General features: G+C 41.7%; 1 protein-coding gene across 2 annotated transcripts in view; it reads left to right on the top strand.

Annotated features, from left to right (window-relative positions):
- The first annotated feature begins 12,043 nt into the window (after positions 1–12,043).
- lrch4 (leucine-rich repeats and calponin homology (CH) domain containing 4) overlaps positions 12,044–24,848 on the top strand; it is a 65,867-nt gene continuing 53,062 nt past the window's right edge. For both annotated transcript variants that reach the window (XM_044184763.1, XM_044184762.1), the window contains exon 1: positions 12,044–12,437. In XM_044184763.1, coding sequence (XP_044040698.1) covers positions 12,266–12,437 — 172 coding nt within the window. In that variant the 5' untranslated portion in view covers positions 12,044–12,265. The remainder of the gene's footprint in view (positions 12,438–24,848) is intronic.

Below are 24,848 nucleotides of genomic sequence, written 5' to 3'. Positions count from 1 at the left end.
TTGACACAAGATGTCTTGTATTTCACTGAAAAGTCCATTATCAGTGTGTGTGCACTGGAGGCTTCAAGTTTCCACATCACACTTGTGTAAGCTGCATACTGGACCCTGATTGGCTCCAATCGGTCCAGTCACAACCAGCTGTTATTACAACACAGATATATATATATATATATATATATATATATATATATATATAACCACAGGCAACTGCTCTTTAAAAGGTACAATAGAGTTTTTTTAACAATAAACTTCAGCCAATAAACCTCTATTATCTACTCTAAACACAATAAACGTATGCAACAATTAGCAAGCACGTGATGCAGGCATGTATGTATGTGTGTGTGTGTGTGTGTGTGTGTGTGTGTGTGTGTGTGTGTGTGTGTGTGTGTGGGAGAATAGGACTAATAGGATCAAATTGTGTCACGCTATTTGAACTGATTTTAAGTGGACACAGGGACAACACATATCCTGTGCCTGATTTGGAGGCACTGACTGCATGTCAGAGAAGAAGGAGGCAAATTCACCGCAGGCCCTGGTGGATAGAGGAGGAGAGGTTGCTGGCCTGTCGACAGTAGCAAACAAGGCACGTGCATTATTATTGTTTTTGGCGATGATGTCAGGGAAGAAGGACTGCCTTGCATTTCTCAGTTTTAAATTATACTGTAAATTATACTGCTCCGTCACATGCTGAGTCAGTCCATACTTATCGAGAAGAAGAATTCAACACAGTTCTTTAGTCCCTCTGCCCTGGAGGTTGTCAACATGGATGTTAAAATCATCAACAATGACTACACAGTCAAAGTCAATACAGATTATTTACAGCAGTTCAGTAAAGTCATCAAAAAAGTTTGCAAAGTATTTAGAAATGTAGATCAAGAAGAGGAATTCAACTGAAGAGCCACATATTCAAAAGAACGGCTGGCTGAGGACTTAAAGCCAATCCTGGAGGTGGACATTGAGGGGGTTTTAGGGGAGAGCTAATGGGAGTAGTGTGAGGGAAGGGGCAGGGGGTAAGTTTGGTTCCGGCAGTGACCAGCTCTTTCATCTGGTCAGTGAACTCCAAAAGGAGGGAGGAGGGAGAAAGGGTGACCTGGATAGGGTTTGGGGGGGTGAAGAAAGTGAATCCTCACTGGTGGTTGTTGGTGAGGGGGGTGGACACTCCTTCCTCTCGGCTCTGATGTCTCTGCTGATTAAAGCTCTCTTCAGGCAGGGGCTGGGGTAGCTCTCCTTCAAGGTTTCTGCCGTGCTGTGTTATGTCTTCCTCCTGTTTTGATTCCTCTTGTCTTTTGTCCTTGGTAGAGGGAACAGATGGGTGACGGAAATAAAAGTTTTACTCCTGACTTGTTAAGATGAAGTCTGCCTTAAAAAGATGTCTGCGGTTGAAATTGTCAATAAAGGGCACTGAATGGACGGTGCATGCCACTGAGAGCCATGTGTTCAGTGCCAACAATCTGCTGAATCTCTCAACTCCTCTTCTAGTGGCTTGGTGGTAGAGTGGGTTGTCGAAAAGTCTGCGGTTCAATCCCGGTTTCCCCCAGCCCACATGTCGAAGTGTCCTTGGGCACTTTGACATTGACAACACATGTCAAAGTGTCCTTGGGTACTTTGACAAATTGCTCCCGAGGGCTGTGCCTTCGGTGTGTGAGTGTGTGTGACTGATCAGTTAGTTTCTTTGTAGTGTGTCAGTGTGTGAATGTGATAAGTAGTGTGAAGCGCTTTGAGTAGTCGGAAAGACTAGAGAGGCAGGTACAGTCCATTTACCATCTTCTGACTGGTGGTCACTGATAAACACCTTATTCAGAGAGCTGACTGTGTTCAACAGATCAATAATGTCTCCTTTCAGCACTTCAGACTCCCTCCACATGGTCTCTATGTGCACAATGATGTTTTTCACAGTTGGATGTGCAGCCACGATATGCAGGGTTCTTTCTGCCAAGTCAGAGACCGTCCTTGAGTATTTTGGTGTTCTTACTGCACATGCTTCTTGCATCTTTTACAGCAAAATCACCCACAATTACGGTTTGAGGCCCAGTAGTTAACTTTCCCTGTAGCCTTTTACTTTCTGATTTACTCTCAGTCCTTACTAGTGAAGATGAGATGTTATCCAGGTCATCAGACGGAGATCCAGGGTCCTGCAACAGTAGAGCAAATCTGTTCTGCAGTTGCACACTTGGTTGTTGGGGAGGTTTGTTGCTAACTCTCCCTTTCGCAGCTGTCCAAAGCTGTGTCCTCCTAAGAACAGGGACTGAAGAGGTGCTCTGCCTGGATGATAATGCAGGCTAGCCTGTCGCATCACAGATCTCAGGGCGCTGAGCTCTGCCTGCTACTCGTCCTCCCATTTCCCAGGGAAATGATTTATTCTTGGGCTTTGCACCAAGAGAGTTCCAGGGAGGACTACCACTTTTAGATGTGTTACCCAGTACACAGCCCTCCTGTTTCTTGGTAGTCTTGTTGGTGCTAATTAGCCGTGTGTTAGAATGCTCTTGTCCACTGTTTTGAGTCAATGGTAAAGTGGTGTAGTTACCGGCGGATTTTGGTTTCCAGCACTGCAATTTTCTGTAGAGGTTTGTGAAAGTTGTCCGTGGAGAAGGGAGGCATCTTGCTGCTAATTAGCTTTAACTACGTATCCAGTCACTGCAGTATAGGCTTGTGCTGTTGGTAGGCCACACTCATGTAGTCATAAAAGTGCTGAAGATATGGCAATAGCTTACTTTATCTGAATAAATTACAGTCCCAATGATTTATAAGTATCCAGGAGGCACTGCTCATAGGATCCTAAATGCCGCAGCAAGACACAATAATTGTACCTTTATCACACAGGAACCCGGCAACAAATCTGTATTCGGCAGTCGTGTTACTGGACTTTTAACTGATAGCTATTATGTTTACCGCAGTGGGAGAAAAACTAACACAACAAGGGCCAACTGTGTGGGCCCAGCACACTTTATACAACGTGATTAACATGGGAAAACACAGCAGCACAGGACATGGCGGGCGGTTATTTCCCACAGCAAAGCAAAATCGCATAACAATGAAGCTCAGGTTGCAATAATACACAGTTATAAACCTATCTCTGCCCAGACACAAGCCTCCTACTTGGATTGCTCTTGGAAGCGATTTAATGCATTCAGTCCATTTGGGTTATCCGGCGGAGTCTTCTCAGGCTTGGATAATGGCGGTGGCTGGGATACTGCACTGTCGGCAGGTTCAACGGCAAAGCTGGTCCTAGGGCGGCAGCGGAGGAAAACAGCAGAGTCGACTTAGTGGGAAGAGAGCAGGGCACAGCAGTTATCTATCTCTTGCTGAGTATGGTTGCATGAACAGAGTTTTGAGATAAAAGCGCATGACAATCAACCAATCATGTCTCAGAATTTCAGGGTGGCTGATCAAATTTTAGGATCAACCTCTGCCACCCTTTAGACACACTCCTGCACTGGTCTAAATCATTCAATCATCAATTACACATGTTCAGTTTGAGATTTTCTAGTATGAATTTAATATGTTAATGACAACACATAATGCATTTGTTGCTAAGCTGAGAGAAGATTAGTGAATGCATGTTTGTCTGCACCTGAGACAGAAGTAACAGGAAACCAACAATGTCTCTACAACCCACTTGAGAAAAAACAAGAGGATGGGAGAGGAAGAGAGGGAGAGCTCAGAGGAAGAAGGCATGGACAAAGACCGTGAGAAACTGTGATGTCACTCCGCCTGCTGGGAGTCAAGTAGAAACAAAAAGAAAACAGAACAAAAAAAATTGGTGGGAAAAGACTCCAGAGCTGTTCACTGGGTCACTGGTCTACGAAGACCTCAAAAACAAGTAGAGAAACCAGTTTTTTAATAAATACATGATGTAATCACTTAAATTGAATAATATCTGAGGTAGGATGCCATTTTATTGAGAGAAGAACTAATCCAAGTAAATATGAATACCAACCCACATGGGACATTCAGCTCTACTGATTGGTCATAGTGCAAACTGATGACATCATTCCAGAAGCATGTAGGTCAATGAAGAGCATGAATATCCACACTCATTAGCAGGAGGCTTTAGTTTGTGTTGCTGCTTCTTTTGGTGTCAGCTCATGTTGTGTTGCTCTCAGAGACATGATGATCATGTGTGTGTATTAAAGGGTGTGTGTTTCAGCTCATCTCCTGACCTCTTGTCTCCTCTTGTGTGTTTGTATTATAATGAGATGATCAACATGGGGAAGTTAGGTCACTGAAGCTGCAAAAGAGTTATAGAGAAAAGCTAACAGTGTAAAGCCCCTACAAGGGGCTCCTAGACGCTGGTATATTCTTTACACACTACAATGCTTAAGTTTTGGATGGAACTAACTGTGTCGTAAAGCTTTTGCCATTCTTAAAGCCTTACCAGAAGTAGGGCTAAGGTCATGCAGTCATTAAAATCTTTCGTCAAGAAATAGTTCTAACTCCTCCTAAAATCACAAATTGTTGTTTCTACATTTCTGTTTGTGTACAGATTAAAATAAAGAGATATAATGTGTCAATCAGTGAGCTTTAGAGGTGTTGGTAGGTGTATTTTTGAGACAGAGCCAGGCTAGCTGTTTCCCACTGCTTCCAGTCTTTATGCTAAGCTAACCAAGTCCAACTCCAGCTCTGTACTTAACGCACAGGCATGAAATTGACATCAATTTTCTCATCTCACTCTCGGAAAATAAGCTAATAAGTGTATTAAAGAAAAAAATCTATTTCTATTTCTAGCACATGCTTAAACCAAGATAATGTTGGTCCCTTTCTCCCTTTCTCTGATATAAATACTGTACTTATACTGTACAATAGCGTGTGTCAGCTGCCATCTGAACTGCTTAGCAAGGCTGCTAACATCACTGACTTTAAAGCTATACATTGTTGAGGTTTTGGGGTTCACTTGTGTTATTCCCTGTTTTATTTTGTAATTGTTCTGTCTCTTGTGTAGTTTTACTTCCTGTCTTTGTTTGCTTTTCCTGGCAGTTTTGATTGTTTGCCCTGCCCTGATTAGTTTCACCTGTGTCTCGTTTTCTCCCCTCACCTGAGTGTATTTAAGTCTTTGTTCAAGCCCTTTTCCTGTGTTTTTGGATTTACTACCTTGGTTGTTGGATATTCTGCCTGATTTGTGGGACTTTTGATTGCTGCTTGCTTTTTTTTTTTTTGGACTGCTCCCTTGGATATTATCTCTGCCTGCCTCAGTAAGCCTGTAAGCTTTTGTTCTCCAATAAATTGTTGAACTGCACCTGCTCTGCCTACGTGTCTGCGTTTGGGTCCAAATCCCTGTATAACCTGCTTGACTCACTGTGACAGAAAGAACTGGCCACAATGGACCTAGCAGACACGGTTTCAGATGAACTTTATGAATTAATTTGTGACCTGGTGTGCCTCAGGGACATGTGGAGAAAGGTAATCAATGACTTCCACAGAGAGACACATAAAAGAATGTCGGCAATGCCTGGGCTGAAAGACACCATACCTAAGTGGGCCATGGACTTCCTTAGCACCCACAAGGATTTCCGAGCTGCAGCCATCTCCTGTTCCTGAGCTAATGCAACATCCAGTTCCTGTTCAGAATCAGCCTCCTGGGTTCCTAGCATCACTGTCTCCACCTGCTCCTCTGCCAGTCTCCCTGTCACCGGCCTTCAGTCTGGCTGTCCTGTCGACGGCCTCCAGTCCTGCTGTCCTATCACCGGTCTCCTGCTCAAATCTCCAGCCACATTGCTGGTCTCCAGAGCAGATCAATCTACGTTGCCGGCCACCAGCTCGACCGCCTGAGGGGTTTCGCTTTCGTCGCCGGCCTCCTGAGTTGCTCTACACGTCTGGTCATCCTCTAGACCTGCTCCGCCTATCGGCCCATCCTCCTGGTCACCCTCCAGACCTGCGCTGCTCTTCTGTCCAGCCCTTGGCCCGTCCGCCTGAGGTCTTCTGCCCTGCACCTATCCAACCCTCAGGCCATCTGCCTGAGAGCTCCAGTACAGACTTTGTCCTTCCTCCAGGCCGCCTGCCCTGAGGTTTCCTGCTCTACCCCTTTCCAGCCCTCCATTCTTCTGATCCCTGGTCACTTGTCCCATCTATTTGTGTGAAGTAGGGTCCCGTTGTATTGACGTGGGTCTTGGGTGGAAGTGTGAAGTGCAGGAAAATGACATATATTGCTTCTCTTGGTGGAGCATAATGTTGCTGCCAGTGTTTTGACCACATTTTGGATCGGGTCTAATTATCCTCAAGATTGATTGGGTCTGACTGTCTTTAAAAAAATAAAAAAGATTTGTTTGTCTGGTTGAGGTAAGTTTTTCACAGGTCCATTTCAGATCAGGGTCTAAATGTTGGATCCATGAAGGTGTATACTGGTGGCGTGCCACTCTTGTTTCAATATCACATGTCAGTTCTTTGTGGTATGCCACTGTGGTATATCAGTGTTCCACCGGCACAAATGCCACTAGTCAAGTGGCATACCATTAAGAAGCAACATGTGACACTGAAACAAGAGTAGCACAACACCAGTATGCCAGTGGACAGTAGTATCTGCCAGTGAAATTGGAGTGATAAGCCATTTATAAGTTGCACATAGCATCAGCATATCATAATCAGCAGTGCCAGATGTTAATAAGAATTGGTTTATGCCGATGACAAGTCGTATATAACAATGGAACATGAGTGACATATCATTTATAAGTGTCATAAGATGGTAGAACAGCAGCAGCATACCAAAAACCAACAGTGACATGTGAATCGACACATGCCACTACAACAAGAGTGGTATACCATCAGCCACTTTACGATCTTGGCACTACTGCCATTAAAATCCACTACAATGCATGTCTATAGACCCTCCAACCTCCACCTGCAGATCTGAGCCAGGGACCCAGAGAAGAATAGGTCAAAAGCACCTGAGACTACACCAATTTCACTTGAATTGTCGTATTTTCTACAAAACCTATACCATCAGAAAAATTTAAGATGCAATAATCACACAAATTCTACACAATGGGTCTTTTAAATCAGTTGTTTTGTACCACTGAGACCTACAGGCAGTTGCTTCAACCAAGCAGCTCATTTAACACTTTAAAAACCTTTGCGAGAGAAATTTAAAATGTCACAGTGACAAAAAAACTGTTTCTTCAGTATACAGGATGCCTATGCAGAGACTTTTCCTTCACCAATGACAATACTGTGGTGGTGCCAACTGTGACAGCGAGGGTGTGGAGCTGGATGATGAACTGTTATCCTCGGCAAACATGGAAGCAGTAGCCTGCTCCTGTAGATTCGTGCTGTACAACACATTCAGTTCAAGAGGGTGCTGGCCTATAGGGCATTGAAGGGAACTACTGCATCCTACCTCTGAGCCACACTCCAACCTAGCCATTGTGTTCCCCTGCCTCAAGGTGACTGACTGATATGAGGACCCTGTGGTCGCTCATATTGATCAAGACTCTTTTCTGGCCTCAAAGTGGTGGAATGGATTCCCCACTGAAGTCAGGACAGCTGAGTCACTGCCCATGCATTTTCTTCAGTATTTGTCACAGTATCACCAATACTGGCAAAAATGTATGCATTGATTGATTTGTTAACTATTCATTTATGTAATTAATATGGATTTCATTTAGTGGCCCTATACTGCTCCTCCATACACTTTATAGGTTCATAAGATGGAAGAAAAAACAAAGAAAAACTCAAAACAGCAGATCAAGCAATATCACAACATCCCCATGTGTGGGGGAGGTATTATGCTTTCATTATAATGTTACAGAAATACAGTGGGCAGAATGAGTGAACCAGTGACTGTTAATGGATTTTACAAGTGCATGTAGGGAAAGTTAACCCCCCCTTCCCACACACACACTCACACATACACTAGCCCTGGTCGCAGCTGGGCGACTAGTCTGACAGGACTTTGACAGATGGTCCAATGGGATGGTGGAGAGGGAGGGAGGGAGGACACAAGAGCTAAAGGGAAGGATGGATAGAGGATGGAGAGGAGGGGACAATGCTAATGGATGCAGAAGTGTGTGCGTGTGTGTGTGTGTGTGTGTGTGTGTAGGAGGGGAGTCATCTGTTCCTGAAAGAATGGAAGAATAAGAATAAGGATTATAAACCTCATGGGAGGCAAGAGGGGACCATGCAGTCCTGCTGACACTGCATTTACACTTATTCAGATGTTTAGATATGTGTGTGCATTCAGACACCCTAAAACTAACCCTTCAGACACACAAACACACATGAACACACTGGACATACACTAGTGTAGTACTCCCCGTGTTTTATTTTGGGTAATTTGATCTTGTTGTTTTTATTACTATTATGAAGAATAAAGATCGATCACAACAATTTAACAAATTCAATTAACATGACATGAGCATTCATTCATGATAAATAGGACATTAATTGGATCACCTGGCTGCTACCTCATTATGCACACAGCTTTATGATTGGTTAATGTTTTAATTATGCCACAAAAAGTGTCTGTACTACTCTGATATCTTTGGTGCGTATTAGCATCAATTTAACATTGTTTGTCTTGAAATTCAGGCTACATTCAATATGCAAGCAGAGACCCCGCCTCTCAAAAATACTCGCATTGTCACCACGCCCATTCCTCCTCGCTCCCTGTCTCAGGCTTCCGAAACCGCCCCGTTAAAGCCAGGTAGAAAGAAAATCTGTTTCGGTCGACTTCCGGTTGTAACTATCAAAATAAAATTCGAATTAGGCCACATGCAATGCTTTAAGGAGAAAGTAAGGAAATACATTCTGGGATGCTTATGTATTTATTGAAAATACAATTTATATACATTTTTCACATCAGGTTGCTGCTGCTTCCGGCAAACATGTCAGTGCTGTCTGCCTAAAATATCAAACTATCACTCACAAGCTAGTGACTACCCACGTAACACTTTATAAAAACCATCATTAATAAATGGTAAATTGATAGTTAATTAAACTTTAGTTAGTAGTTATTTCAATGTTAACAAACAATGAAATGGTAAATAATAATGTTTACTAATTATTAGTATTGCCATAATTTTGTTATTTTATCATTAGTTTGTGTAATATAAAATAATTTGTTTATAAATTATATATTGTATCATAGCAAGAGATGATAACAGTTACATTCTGATTACATTAGTAAGCTATTTATTAACAGTTTATTTATGGCCATCATTATTATGACCATCCAAATAATGTTTATAGATGCAGTAGCTGCACAGTATTTATTAACCATAAACCAAGTATTATAAGTCGCAACTTTACCATTTTGGTGGCTTTGGTCGCGAACTAGGGGCAACAACAGCCGACTGCGTCGCCTCACGTCGCCTGTGTCTTGGCCAAAAAGTGACACTAGAACATACTGCACCGACTACAGCAAACAGCCAACTAGCACGTGCATTCTGCGCCTGTGCAAGAGGTAACAACTCTCCATACCGGCAGGTGCGGTAGTCTGCATTCGGCATTCAAAAAAGAACACCGGAAGACCCAGGACTGCGGATATAAACAAAATCAGCCATAGGTTTGCCCGCTCTCATTGCTCTGTCAGTTTCGTAAAACTGCGGTACTCGAACAAAAATACACTCTTTACTAAAAATGAGTTTTATAGTCATTTATTACAATAATAAAAAACAAATCATCCGTTGTATTATTCTTAAAAAACATGTAGGCTACTTAATAAATATAAAATAAAAATAGGAGAAAAATTCAGCTACAAGTTTTTCACTTAACATCTAAGCAGCAGCATCGTGACAAGAGACACTGACATAGTTAATTGGTATAAAATATTAAATAAAAAGTACAATTTTGAAAATGCCACAGAGTGCCACAAAAATGCCACTAACTACCACAGAGTGCCACAGAATGCCATTAACTACCACAGAGTGCCACTAACTACCACAGAGTGCCACAGAGTGCCACTAACTACCACAGAGTGCCACAGAATGCCATTAACTACCACAGAGTGCCACTAACTACCACAGAGTGCCACAGAATGCCACTAACTACCACAGAGTGCCACTAACTACCACAGAGTGCCACAGAATGCCACTAACTACCACAGAGTGCCATTAACTACCACAGAGTGCCACTAACTACCACAGAGTGCCACAGAATGCCACTATCTACCACAGAGTGCCATTAACTACACAGAGTGCCACTAACTACCACAGAGTGCCACTAACTACCACAGAGTGCCATTAACTACACAGAGTGCCACAGAATGCCACTAACTACCACAGAGTGCCACTAACTACCACAGAGTGCCATTAACTACACAGAGTGCCACAGAGTGCCACTAACTACCACAGAGTGCCATTAACTACCACATAGTGCCACAGAATGCCATTAACTACCACAGAGTGCCACTAACTACCACAGAGTGCCATTAACTACCACAGAGTGCCACTAACTACCACAGAGTGCCACAGAATGCCACTAACTACCACAGAGTGCCATTAACTACCACAGAGTGCCACTAACTACCACAGAGTGCCATTAACTACACAGAGTGCCACAGAATGCCACTAACTACCACAGAGTGCCTGCCTGCCACAGAGTGCCTGCCTGCCACAGAGTGCCATTAACTACACAGAGTGCCACAGAATGCCACTAACTACCACAGAGTGCCTGCCTGCCACAGAGTGCCATTAACTACACAGAGTGCCACAGAATGCCACTAACTACCACAGAGTGCCTGCCTGCCACAGAGTGCCTGCCTGCCACAGAGTGCCATTAACTACACAGAGTGCCACAGAATGCCACTAACTACCACAGAGTGCCACTAACTACCACAGAGTGCCACTAACTACCACAGAATGCCACTAACTACCACAGAGTGCCATTAACTACACAGAGTGCCACTAACTACCACAGAGTGCCACTAACTACCACAGAGTGCCATTAACTACACAGAGTGCCACAGAATGCCACTAACTACCACAGAGTGCCATTAACTACACAGAGTGCCACTAACTACCACAGACTGCCATTAACTACACAGAGTGCCACTAACTACCACAGAGTGCCATTAACTACCACTGAGTGCCACAGAATGCCACAAACTACCACAGAGTGCCACTAACTACACAGAGTGCCACTAACTACCACAGAGTGCCATTAACTACACAGAGTGCCACAGAATGCCACTAACTACCACAGAGTGCCACTAACTACCACAGAGTGCCTGCCTGCCACAGAGTGCCTGCCTGCCACAGAGTGCCTGCCTGCCACAGAGTGCCATTAACTACCACAGAGTGCCTGCCTGCCACAGAGTGCCATTAACTACCACAGAGTGCCACAGAATGCCACAAACTACCACAGAGTGCCACTAACTACACAGAGTGCCACTAACTACCACAGAGTGCCATTAACTACACAGAGTGCCACTAACTACCACAGAGTGCCATTAACTACCACTGAGTGCCACAGAATGCCACAAACTACCACAGAGTGCCACTAACTACACAGAGTGCCACTAACTACCACAGAGTGCCATTAACTACACAGAGTGCCACAGAATGCCACTAACTACCACAGAGTGCCACTAACTACCACAGAGTGCCTGCCTGCCACAGAGTGCCTGCCTGCCACAGAGTGCCTGCCTGCCACAGAGTGCCATTAACTACCACAGAGTGCCTGCCTGCCACAGAGTGCCATTAACTACCACAGAGTGCCTGCCTGCCACAGAGTGCCACTAGCTGCCAGTGCCACTGGGAGGATCTCAGTGCTGCTGTCATTTTTATTACATCATTAAGAAAGAGTCTTCAAAACAGCACCTCTTCTTAACTGCATGTTGTATCATTGCATTTTAACAAGCCTCAAATCTGCTCTATGCAGCACTGGCATGAAACATATGAAATCATTCTAAAAATGTGTGTCCACAGTAATATAAAGTAGACTAAACATGTTTTTTAGCTATTGGGTTAAAATGTGCAAATGTTGTGGAATGGCGTGAATAAAACAGATGATTTTATTGTTATTTTTAAGGACACGTTTTGCGCTTTTATTTTGAAGGCAATACATAGTCTTCCCGCAATACTGTTGAGAAATGTGCAAGCTTGATGCAACTTCCTGAAAGATTGACAGCTTGTACCGCTATCGTTTAGTAGTGGAAACCCTCCCCTTGTGTGAGAAACGCAATTACAACTCATATCGCCAACTGATTTTTCTCGGATTTAATTTTGTACTTTTAAAGAAGTTTACAAGGCCGGCGCTCAGTTTGGAGTTTTTAAGAATCTACGGGGTATGAAAGTGGAGCGGACGCTTCAAACAAAGTAAAAGACCTGTACGTTTGATGGCTGCTGGGGATGGAGCCCAGCTGCCGGCCACAGTAGCGGCCAGTCGGAGCGTGGAGAAGGCGCTCGAGGAGGCTGCCGCGAGCGGGGCTCTTAACTTGTCCAACCGAAAACTGAAGGAGTTTCCCCGGAGCGCCAGGAACTACGACCTGTCCGACATTACACATGCAGGTCGGTCTGCTTTTCATAGTTTTCCGTAACTTACAAAGCACTACAAGTGAGCTAGCTGTTATCATGACAACCGCCTTTTGTTTTATCGCCACCTGCTTCTTTCTTCTTACGAGGAAGGCACATCTTTCCTCAGCTACGACACGTTTCACAAGACTCTTTCTAATAACTCCGCAGTTTTTGGTCCTGGTGACTGTCACAGCTGTATACCTCGAAAATTATGAATGAAGACGTCTTTCAAATCATCAGGCCCTACCTCTTAATTCGGCACATGTAAAACCACCAAAATGCTGTTCCATCAATAAGAATTCTTAAAATTGGCCCATAACGTTAGTCTTCTTACACCAAACTGCAGTTCCAGTGAGCTCCAGTGTTGCCGTTAGCATGCAATATGCACCCGAATTTTATGTTTTTTTAAATAAAAGTCCCTGCTTGATGGACTATATTAAAGTCGAGGCTTATTGTGTGGGGTATTTAGGCGACTACTCTCTTTAAGCAAAGGCAGTGAAGTTCCATCTTTTTAAGACATGCTTGACGTGTTGTTCTCTTAAAGTGGACTTCAAGGAAAAAAAAGGAACAAAAACGTCAGACATGCGAGTTCCTCTTCCTCAACATATTCTCTTCTACGCGACTGAAAACCTACATTGCCAGCCCCCTTATGTGCTTGCCTTTGAGTCGTTTTAATTAACGTTAGAGCTTCATTCACTAGGTTCGTGTTGTTCATAGCTTTACAGTTTTGGCTTTAACAGTGGTTTTGGTAGTTTTTAGTCTTTCTGATTTGAGTGATGAGCCTATAGTGTAACAACATGGCAACCTTTTACTAACCAGCCTCCTGGACTCTCTCTCTGAATGTGTGCCACTTTATCACATTGAGCTGAGTTGCACAGGACATTGTAGAAGGCGATAGATAACAACAACCGAGAGTGAAACTTAACAGTGAAGTAAGTGTGGATGACACTGTGGATTAAAGGGAACTACCATGGCCTCGCCTTGTTGAAAAGAGGATTACCCCATCCAGGTTGCTGAAATCAATCTGGCTACGCAGCGACTTAAAGCAACACTCCTTATCCTCTGCTGCTGCTGCTGCTTTCTGTGCTTTGGTAATTATGACCATCTGCTCGTAACAACCCAGGTCTGGGCCCTGTGGGATGAGGAGGCCTTGAACACAGTTAACAAACACACAGGCACCTGCCACTGGGGCAGCCCATCCCTAATGGCTATGGAAGTGACGAATACATCCCATACCTAAGTTAATGCCACTTGATTAGGATGTGTTTATCCAAGCGCAGGTTCTTGGATAAATGAATAATCCAGCTCCAAGTGAGTGAAAGATACAACTGCGGTTCTCAAAGTTAAGTTTAAATTTATTTATATGTCAATGTACAATTTACTCATCATGACTATTACTCAGCCTGTGAAAACAGTTGTATAATGTCTTCTGTGGCTCTGAAGGAGTCTGACAAAATAACCCTGATGATGTCATAGTGATGTCATCTGGGTTCAGCAAACAGCACATTTTATTCACATGAATATTTTGGACAAACGCAGGTCTTGATTTTCACATGGCAGAACTCCAACATACAGTAGGTGACCATAAGGGATAGGTTAGAGCCCTGCATTGTTAGACTGTAATAGACCTTTGGCACAGTTGACATTTTGGTTTTCCAAACACAGGTGAAACTAATAACATTGATTAATAAGGGCTGCATTCCATTCACACTTCTGAAGTCTCATGTCATATTCTGAAGGAGACTTGGAATTTTAGACATTAACGAAAGGGAAAGTCTGAAAATTTGATGGGATGTCAAGAAATATCATCCAAAAATTTCAAAATGGGATATGTTCATCATTTCAGTTGACCTTGGCTTTACCTCACATTGAACAAGGCAGCTGCTGACATCCCTGTCATTCACACTGGCTCATGGTGACTCATTTGTTATTCATTCAGCTCTAATTCTAGGGTCGTGCTCTTCTGTAGACCCAATTGTAGACATTTAGTCTTGAATACATGTTTTTGCAGCACCTAGGCTATCTTTGTGGTAATGTCGAGTATTTGAGTGATGAGGTGCTCTCAGTTTCACTGAGATACCTGGTAGTTATGCCTAATCAGGCAGACATTATGTCAGCTGTGAGATACAGCAAACCTGGCTGAGAGTCCTGCCCCTACACCTTCTGTTTCTGTGTGTGTATGTGTCTGTGTGCAAGATTTCCACGGGTCCTTAAAAAGCCTAAAATCCAATAATTTGATTTTTAGGTCTTAAAAATTGATTGGATTATGAAGTTAACGTTACTTTTCTAAAGTTGCATTAACTTCAGTCTCGCTTTTAAATGTTTTTTTGTGAAAAACTCGTGTTGATCACACTGTTACAACTACAAAACAAAACCAACATGGAACCAATAACCACTTATGCAAACTGCATTAGTGGTTATCGGCACACACCCCGCTAGTGTGTCGCGATGTAGTGTGTGGGCTATTGTGACGTCTCCTCTCGTAAAAAATAAAAATAGGTACTTCTAGAAGCAATAAGTAAGGCCTTCCTTTGATAGCAAAGGTTAATTTCTCTAAGGCGAGACATTGAGAGAGGTTTGTCAACCACTGACTGATGGAGGGTTTTTTCTGGGGTTTTCCAAAAAACAGATATTGTATGTTTAGCTTGAAGAAGAGAGACAACAATAATTTTATTTTCTTGGTGTTATTATGTCTTGGAATCTCAGAGAACAGACCAAGAATACACAGTTTGGACATTCTGGTAGTTTGGCTGAAACTATTTGTGATAATGTGTCAAATACATCCTTCCAAAATTCTTGGATCCTTGGGCAGTCCCATAAACAGTGTGCCCTTATCAGCATTGCGTTGGTCTGGATTATTGGCATCAAAATGGTCTAATAGGGATGGAGTTACATAAGTACGCATGATCCGTTTGTACTGATGGAGTCTAAATCTGGTGTTAATAGTTTGAACCTGGCCTTTATGGCATACCTGCTCCCATTCATCTTTTGTTGTCTCTGTATCCAGGTCACTACGCTAAGCAAGTCTCCTGTTCTCTGATGACTCCTTTGACTTAGTTTCAAGTAGGTCATAGATATCTAACTCCTAAGCTGCAGATATTTAAAGAAATGTCAAAGTAATATTATGTTTATTCCAAACATCAGAGGTCAGAAGTATGTCATTATTGTATAAATCACTGATCTTGTTGAGGCCTTTGTCAGCCCATATTTTTAACCCAGGATCTTGTCTTTGTGGTATAAATCTCCTGTTACCCCAAATAGGAGTAAAAGAGGATATCTGTGAATTTGTACCTAAATGACTTTGTACTTTGAACCAGACTTCAACTGTGTTTCTGACAAAAGGGTTTTACGTTCTGTTTTTTAGCTTCTTTGGAGAGTCAAAAAACAAATATACAGTGGTGTGAAAAAGTGTTTGCCCCCTTCCTGATTTCTTATTTTTCTTGCACTTAAATGTTTCCAATCATCAAACAAATTTAAATATTAGTCAAAGATAACACAAGTAAACACAAAATGCAGTTTTTAAATGAAGGTTGTTATTATTAAGGGAAAACAAAATCCAAACCTACATGGCCCTGTGTGAAAAAGTGATTGCCCCCTAAACCTAATAACTGGTTGGGCCACCCTTAACAGCAACAACTGCAATCAAGAGTTTGCGATAACTTGCAATGAGTCTTTCACAGCGCTGTGGAGGAATTTTGGCCCACTCATCTTTGCAGAATTGTTGTAATTCAGCCACATAATTCAGCCAATATTTAAATTTGTTTGATCTGAAACATTTAAGTGTGACAAACATGCAAAAAACATTAAATCAGGAAGGGGGCAAACACTTTTTCACACCACTGTAGACTCAAAGGTAATGGAGTTGTTGTACTACATTCAATTTCCAAGGTATAGAAGTTCCATCCAGAAACCAACACATTGCTGCTCTTCTTTGGGCTGCTAAAAAGGTCTTAACTTGTTGAAACCTGCAGACACCCTGTGTGTGGGTGGTGACAGTCCTCGCTGATGTCATGATGGATGTCAGGTATGGTCTTGCCATAAATCTAAACTAATTCTCCATGTTAAAGTAGGGCTGGGCGATATGGCTTATAAATAATATTGCGATATTTTTAGGCTATGCCACGCTGTACTATAAATATCTCTATATGCACATTTTCTCTAAAATAACATACCGTAAATTCTCAAATAGTGCAAACATAAGATGATCTTGTAGAATATGATGCATTGCTGTAGATTAAACTAACCAACAGTATATAAAGCAGTTAAAATTAGCTCAACCCTAAACATCTACAGCAGTAATATTAATCCAGGACAGTTACTGGACGGCTGTGTGTTGTGTTCGCTGCCACAGAAAATAAATAAAAAGTCCCTGTTCATGTAACAGTGCTATGGCGTCTTCTTGTACTCTTCACAGCAGAGTTGTTCCAGACCGTGAACAGCTAGCTACTTAGCAGCTTCGAATCAGGCTAAAGTCGATTAAAATATCCTAAAACCGGAGGTCTCCCAAATACGTTTCAGAGCTGTGGAGCTGGAACCGCAGGTAGAGTAATCCGAGCGATCAGATGATTGATCGCCCTTTTTCTTATGATTTTTTTACGCCACACCAAAAAAAAAAAAAAAAAAAACACTCCTAAAGTTAGCTGTTAACTAGCTTGCTATTCACAGTTTGGACCAGCTGCTGGCAGAGTAAAAGACGGTGTAGTAACGTTACATAAACAGGGACTTTTTTTTTGCTAGCAAACACAACACACAGCCCTTCAGTAACTATAATACGGCAACCTAAGCTTATCTGAACACTTTATGGCTGACTAAAGTAACATAACTACCCCTCAGTGGCGACCGGAAACACTGAAAACTTGAATATGACGATATAGTCATCTGCTATATCGCACATAAATTAATATTCGAATATATATCGAATGTATTCGATATATCGCCCAGCCCTATGTTAAGGGTCCAGTGTGTCGGATTTAGTTGCATCTAGCAGTGAAATTGCAGTTTGCAACCATTTGATTACCACTCGTATCCCCCTCCCCGTCCAAGCGTTGTAGGAGAAACTACGGTGGCTGCGAAACTCGCACTTATATTATATTCCATTTCTGCCAATATCTCCTCCTAAATGTTATACACTGGACCTTTTAAGTGAAGGAGGTAAGATACTTGAGTGGGATCTGGGATCTGATGCATAACAAGCACAATGTAAGCTCCTAAGCATAAATAAACTTTTCCTTACAAGATAATGATCAAATATTTGGAGAACTGGATTCAGTTATTAGTGATATTTGATAATGAAACAGTTGCCTCTTAGTGTGTTGATGTGATATTTTCTTCTCCTGTTTACGCACAGCTCAGTATTGAGTGGTGTTAGTCAGGGAGAGGGCAAGAGCTTGAAAGGAACAAAGAGTATTACATCAACATTACATCAAGCTCATATTTAATAAGCTTTCTATTTTCAACATAACATTATTGAAATTACAAAAGGACAAGAGAAAATTTGCATTTACAGTACAGTTTTTCTTGAAACAATGGAATGTGCGGTCTGTGGTACATGACATCCTCTGAGAACATAGCAGCCATACTTTAGTAAAGGTTTAATGAAGAGCTTCACAAAGATAGTGTTGTTTGATGGTTTGCTTTTTCGTTGGTGGAATCTGTAGTAAGGCTAAAGCTGAGAAAGACTTGTCCAAATGTAGAGCTTGGAAGAGGTGCACGCCCATGACCAGACAACTGATAAAATGTGCTGTCTACGTCACGCACCATCAGTTTCCTGTAACGTCATTGGCTGTGATGCAGGAGATAGCGAGGAGTGGGTGGTTGAGCAATGAGGATGAGCGAGAGGCAGCGATTCGTGAAATTCTGAGAAAAAGCATTCTCTGTTTGATAGTATATTTGATCATGTTTTAGTATGAAGCCTCGTTTTCTGATCTGCTCCCGTTTTGCCATGTTAAAGTTACTGCATTATGCTGTTAATACCAACAATGCAGTTTTTTTCCCAGAAAAAGTGAGCAAATATCTACATCTATTTAAATAATATAATAGTCATTGCACCCTTATATTGTTTTTGTATGAACAAATCAATATTCCTAAAGCCAATGCAACAAGCATGAAAACATTTGTTAACTGAAAACAAATGGCACCTATTATTTGGTATCTGATGTTCATTCAGAGAGACTGGAAGGTTTTTGAGCATGAATCACTTCATCATTGCAACTAGGAACAGTACTTTGACAAGGCCACTCAAAAAACACTTTTGTAGGAATAAAATAATAAGACACAATACTAAGCTTTACTCACACACACAAATCTTTGTTGACCTGACAGTAATCAATCTTTTCTGACACATTAAAATATTGGTGTCCCGGAGACAGGGAGTTTACTACTGTCAGACGCACACACATTCTCTCTGTCTCACAGACACTCACTCACGCACTCGCTTCAGTTCAGGGGCGACATAGACAACATTACTCGCGGCTGCTTTCAACAGTGGCTGAAAAAGGCGATAAATCTGCAGCATATGTGAAACCAATGTGGTAAGATCACCATAATGACAGCCATTATTTGATCGCGTGGTAGCCTACATCACAGTAGATTGTACGTCTGTACAAATCAGCTACCTGTCACCTGTAGATTTCTAAGTCCCGTAAGTTTTTCCCCTTTGGATCTACACTCATAAATGTCCTCTCTGGAATCCGATAGATGGAAATCTGTCGTAGTGTCAAAGAACTTTAATCCCATAAACTTCAAATGTAGCTGCTGTCATCTTGTGGCACTTGTACATTAGTATTTTTTATATAGTTTTATGCATGCTTCATTCTGCACTAGGGGCTGTTTTAGGTAAAGGGTTAGATTTGTGGTACTGCTGCCTTCAGTAGCAATCGTTTCGGGGTACATTTTGCAGAGGATAATAGTTTGTTTCACATCTGCCCTCCAGAAACTGAACCACCTCCATATGATCGACACGCTGTTATCTTGGTCTGGAACTGAAGTTAACTCAGTAAGGACAACGATGGTTAATCAGTTTGGGTAGTCTGTGACTGTAATGTAAATGCCACCTGCTTTTCCTGCAAAAATAAATGACTAAAATCAGTCATGTGCCATATCGCTCATGAATTGATACTCAAATATATCAGATATATTTGATATATTGCCCAGCCCTACATGGTAGTTATCCCTTTAATGTCTCTGTGTTTATCAGGTCTTTGTAGGACATGCTGCAAATCAGTGAGCAGGACTGTTGCTTCATTCATGATTTTTGCACCAACATGATAAAGTGTTTAATTTGCTGGATTAGCCAAAAACAGACATTCCTGTCAGTTTACCTGATTTTCCAGAAACTGAAGTAAATGACAATCTATATCAATATTAATTTTGCCCACTCCTAATTCTTTTGATTCTAATATGCCATTGTTGTTTGCTGTTAGCAAACACCTAACTAGTGTTAAAGTCCAGTATTCCTTCTCATTTTACAGTAGCTTTATTTTGGTCTCCACTAAATCCTGAGAAACAAATCTGACTCTATAGCTGGTAAATGTTCCACTTGTTTATGTTGCCTCCCTGGTGTTTGGTGCTGGACAGGTAGCAATGGACTTGCATTGAAGTTCACACTGATCTACACCTCGCCGTGTGCGCACTCTCAAAGTAAGAAATTGCTGAAATTGGTTGTCATGTGGAGGGTTGATGGGAATGGTGGCACTGTGTATCATCTATGCCTCTTCTTCAGTGGCCCCTCTGACCTGTGGTGTTCCCTAAGGCTCCATCCTTGGCCCCAGATCATAAATAAATACAAAATCCAGTACCATTATGCAGATGACATGCAAATTTATGTCACATTAAAAACCAGTGAAGAAGGCAATTTTTAATCATCTTTTATCCTGTTAGAAATAAAGTGCTGGATGTCCCAAAACCTTCTCCAATTAAACGAAAACCAATCTGAAATAATTCTCTTCAGTCTCCCAAGGTCCATCCCTATTTTAAAGAAACATCTTGTTTCCCTGTCTTCAAATATCAAACCTGCAGCCAGAACCCTGGGTGTAATAGTTGACAGTTAACTTTCAGTTACATTGAATTGCTGCTCCCGTGTGAGCCAGGGTGCAGCCTCAGATCCTCGGGCAGGGTTCCTGAGTCCCAGCTCAAGACTTAAGGTCACGGGGCTTTTGCAGTCAGGGCCCCTCGGCTCTGGATCTCCCTGCCCGATGATCTGAGGCTGCTGAATCAGTGACATCTTTTAAATCACTTATCAAAACATATATTTTTTTCAAAAAAAGCCTTTTATTAATTCTAGTACTCCGTATTATTGCCAACATGTCTCAAATGTTTTATTATTAGTATTTATCTTTATTGTTGGGGTTTTCATTTTATTTCTGTTTAATTGCCTGATTTTATTTGCATCAGTCCTGAAATGTATTAATCCTATATCAACCATGTAACGCACTTTGTAACTTTTGTCTTTGAAAAGTTCTGTATGAATAAAGATTATTATTATTATTATTATTATTATTATTATCCTCATCTATGTTCAGGCTGAAGAGCTAAAACACTGACCTGAAAGCTGTGTAGAGCTACAGAGTTGGCTGGTAATTCTTTGGCTACTACTGTAGGACTGGACAATAAAACAAATGTATCAAATTATCAATATTGTGAATCTTTTACAGAAATATACTCACATGGCAATTTTAATTGAATAAGTCCCATATAATTAAACTGAGAGTAGCTACAACAATCAGTGTCAGCCAACTAGAAGTTGAACCAACCAATCAGCCTCAAGTCCACTCCAGATGTCCAGAATTTTGAACTGGTCATATAGTCAAAATTCTGGTCCACTCCAGATGTCCAGAATTTTGAACTGGTCATATAGTCAATAATTAGCACAAACAAATTTTTTTTTATTATTATTTATGGACTGATGTTGGACTGCTTTTTTTTTTTTTTTCAGACATTGTTTCAGGCACATTTTCATACTGAAGCATTTCCATGCAGACGCAGCTCATCTTATCCAGAGTGAGCTGTAGTGGGCAGGATATTAGTGCGGCTGTATTGTTACAGAAAGAGATGAATATGGTGGGTGAACTGGGATAAGACTGGGCTGCGGAGGCCCAGCAGTGTTTATGATGACATAAGCACCCCTCCTTCCCCACTGGAGCAGCTTCCCTCAGGAAGGTCAAAGGTTCACACACACACACACACACACACACACACACACACACACACACACACACACACACACACACACGCACACACGCCATCACACACACAAAGAAGAGGACTTGGCTTGCCTCCCCCAGAGTGTTTCCCGGTAGCTCTGAGCGGTTGAAGAGAACAAAGCCCAGCTATTGTATGTTGTGTGCACCTTGTGGACCCACAAGTCTGAGTGTTGTTGCAGAGTGAATATACACAGCCCACCCTTGGGCAAATAATTTGATAATTTTTACCAAGTATGGGTTCTGAAATTATATTATTTGTGGATATTACTGGACTGAAGCTGTCAAATAAGAGGTTTCTGGTGCCAATATTCTGTATCTTTAAATCTGATCACTTTCATGCTGAAAATTAATATATAAGTATGGGAAAGTAATATTTATTGGTCCAGTGTCCTACATCCAGTAAGTGTGCAAAATGACAGGAACACTTTAATATATGCAATTAAAAAGGGGAAAGAGAGTAAGAGAGCTTTCTGATAAAGAAGACATATTCCCTGCTTTCAAGAGCATTACTGAGTTGGAAATGCATTGTTTGGTCTCAGGATACCACATTGGCTCTTTTACAGTGACATAGGGCTGAAATGGATGTTGGATGTGAACGCCATTTACAATTTGATATGTCATGAACAAGGCAAGAGCCCTGTTTGCATTGGACTAGTATTACCTGGGGATCTCATGTGATACTGTATTTAATAAGTGCAGAGGTAGTCTGTGATTTTATTCAAGTCAGCTGTATATGACGTGTAAAAAGGGCTGTTTTCCTATTTTCCTTATTGATTAATGCAGATTATTTTTTCAATTAATTGTTCTGTCTATAAAATGTCCAACATGATGTATTCAACTTGCTTGTTTTATCCATCCAACAGTCCAAAGAGCCTAAAGCTATTCATCATATATGACAAGGCAAAACATGATTTGAGAAGCTGGAAGCAGCTGTTTTTTGCATTTTTGCTTGACAAATGACTTAAACATTTAATTGACTATTAAAATAGCTAATATAATTGATTTAATTAGTTAAACAATTCAGCCCTAAATCTGAAAGTCTATTCAACTGCAAATTACCTACAATACAGTATTTTGCATTCTTTGTTTTGGCTGGGATTCCTCCTGTTCTCTGTGCTTTGTTCTCCTCTAAGTGGAAAATGATGAGCCTGCAGTGGAAATGATGAATGAGAGCTTTAATAGCATTTTGGCTGCAAATTTAGGAGATTCATCTAGCTACTGCTGATCATGGAGACCCATTTAGAGAAGAAGCAGGTTCAAATCCATCAAGTTATGCTTGACATGCGTGGCAGCATTTGTTAAGGCCTCAGTATGCTTCAAATTAAGTGCTTGTCAGATCATCTAATAGAATCTGAAACCCACTGTCCGACGGCAGAATTGGGGGAGGCTGCATCCCACGATTTATGACTTTTCAAAGCAGACAATCTGAGAGCCACAACCACCGTTTGTAGTGAATGGCCCAGTGTGTGGAGATTGAAAGTAGGTGGGGTTTGAACTTCTCTCTTTTTTTTCCCCATTCTTCAGACAGCTACTTCTGTCACTTTTCTTGTGTACTGTATGACCGAGTGTAACACTATGAATACCTTCGAAGAGAGACTGTTAAAAAGTTTGTGCTGTTAACCTCATTTGTACAATTCATTACATCAAGACTACAAAGATGCAAAAGACACAGGCTGTTCACCCCAACTTTGAGTGTGGCCATTCGGAACAGGTATAAACACTTGGCCTTTTAGATGTGAGACCTTTAAGGACCTGGTAACTTGTTGCCAGCCTGGTATATAAAGCCCAGTGGTCCTTTATTTATTTGCTCTGGGAACGTCAGCTGTAGAAACGCCACATTGCTCTCCATTAAAACACTGAAACCACAGAGCATTGTGTGAGCATTGAGTTTCCAATTTTAGGCCTACCTAACGCTAAGTGAGCAATGTAGAAAATGAAGAAAATAAAAACATCGGATACTCAATATTAAAGGACTCAGATTGGGATCGGGACATCCCTCCTAGGAATATACTAGATATTGAGTTCTTACTTAAAAAAGTAAGTGCAATTTTAGTTTGTTCAGTAGCAGACAGAAGCAATGAAAATGTTGCTGCATGGGAACAAAGTAAAAAGAATTGACCTCCAGTCTCATATGACCTCTGGGGATATAAGAGACAAGAGCTTGTTGTTGAGAGCAGGAGGGAGGTGGACAGCCAGCACACACACTCCATACCACAACTGAGAAGGCCAGCAGCTGACTTAGTGAAATAATGAATGAGGAAAAGGATATATGTGTGTGTGTGTGTGGGGGGGGGGTATTTCCATACCATGTTCCTGTGAAGTGGCTTATCATTATCCAGGCTGTTTAAAATATAACCAGTAAAACCCCATGTCTGTAGTCCAAAACTCTAAATTCCTGTTTATTTCCTTCTGTTGCATTTCAGGCTCAAATACCTAGAAAATGTCAAGCTGTTGCTAAGGACTGCTTCAGCTGAGTCATTTAAAATATTTAAAAGGTGGCTCTGAACAACTTTGTAGCTTTCTCTTTTGTGAAGGACAACAGCTGTGGTTAGCTTGGATTCACAACAGTTACAGTGGGTTCAAATTGTGAACCAGTCTCATGGCAATAAAGTCCTGGCTCCATCTCTCTATGTTGTGGCTGAGACCAGAGTATATTCTGGTGCAAAGAAATGAAAAATGGTGCAGAATACACTTTGGACAGCTTTGACAACTCCTAGAACAGCTGCCGAGGGACGGGGCTATCGTCCCAGAAGCTCATTACCAGAGCACCTGCATCTGATGCTAGCAAATAGCTAGTAGCTAATAAATGCTATTTCCTCCTTCCTCCCTCTTTGTTGCTGTTTTGAGACAAAATTAGTCCAGTGCAGAAAACAATTTTGTCTAAAGGTGTCAAATCTCTCCTTACCTCCTCATCGGGGCCACTGACGTGCTCGTTTTTGCTGTGGGAAGTTTATCATGTGCAATTATTTTAGCCATGCTAGCGTTCTGACACTAGGGATGGCAATGTTGGTCAGTCAGTCCACTTTCTTGGTCCAGACTGAAATATGTGGACAAATATTGGATGGATTGCCATGAAATTTGGTACAGATATCCAGGGTCTCCAGATTATGTATTATGTATGATGACTTTGGTGATCTCCTGACTCCTCTTGGACTACCGTGAGGTTGACATTTGTGGTTTTGAGTGAAATGTTGGATTAATTGTC

The sequence above is a fragment of the Siniperca chuatsi genome, linkage group LG22, assembly GCF_020085105.1.
Source record: "Siniperca chuatsi isolate FFG_IHB_CAS linkage group LG22, ASM2008510v1, whole genome shotgun sequence".
Lineage (NCBI taxonomy): Eukaryota > Metazoa > Chordata > Actinopteri > Centrarchiformes > Sinipercidae > Siniperca > Siniperca chuatsi.
Note: the sequence above shows the minus strand (reverse complement) of the source record. Positions and strands in the feature narration are given on the sequence as shown.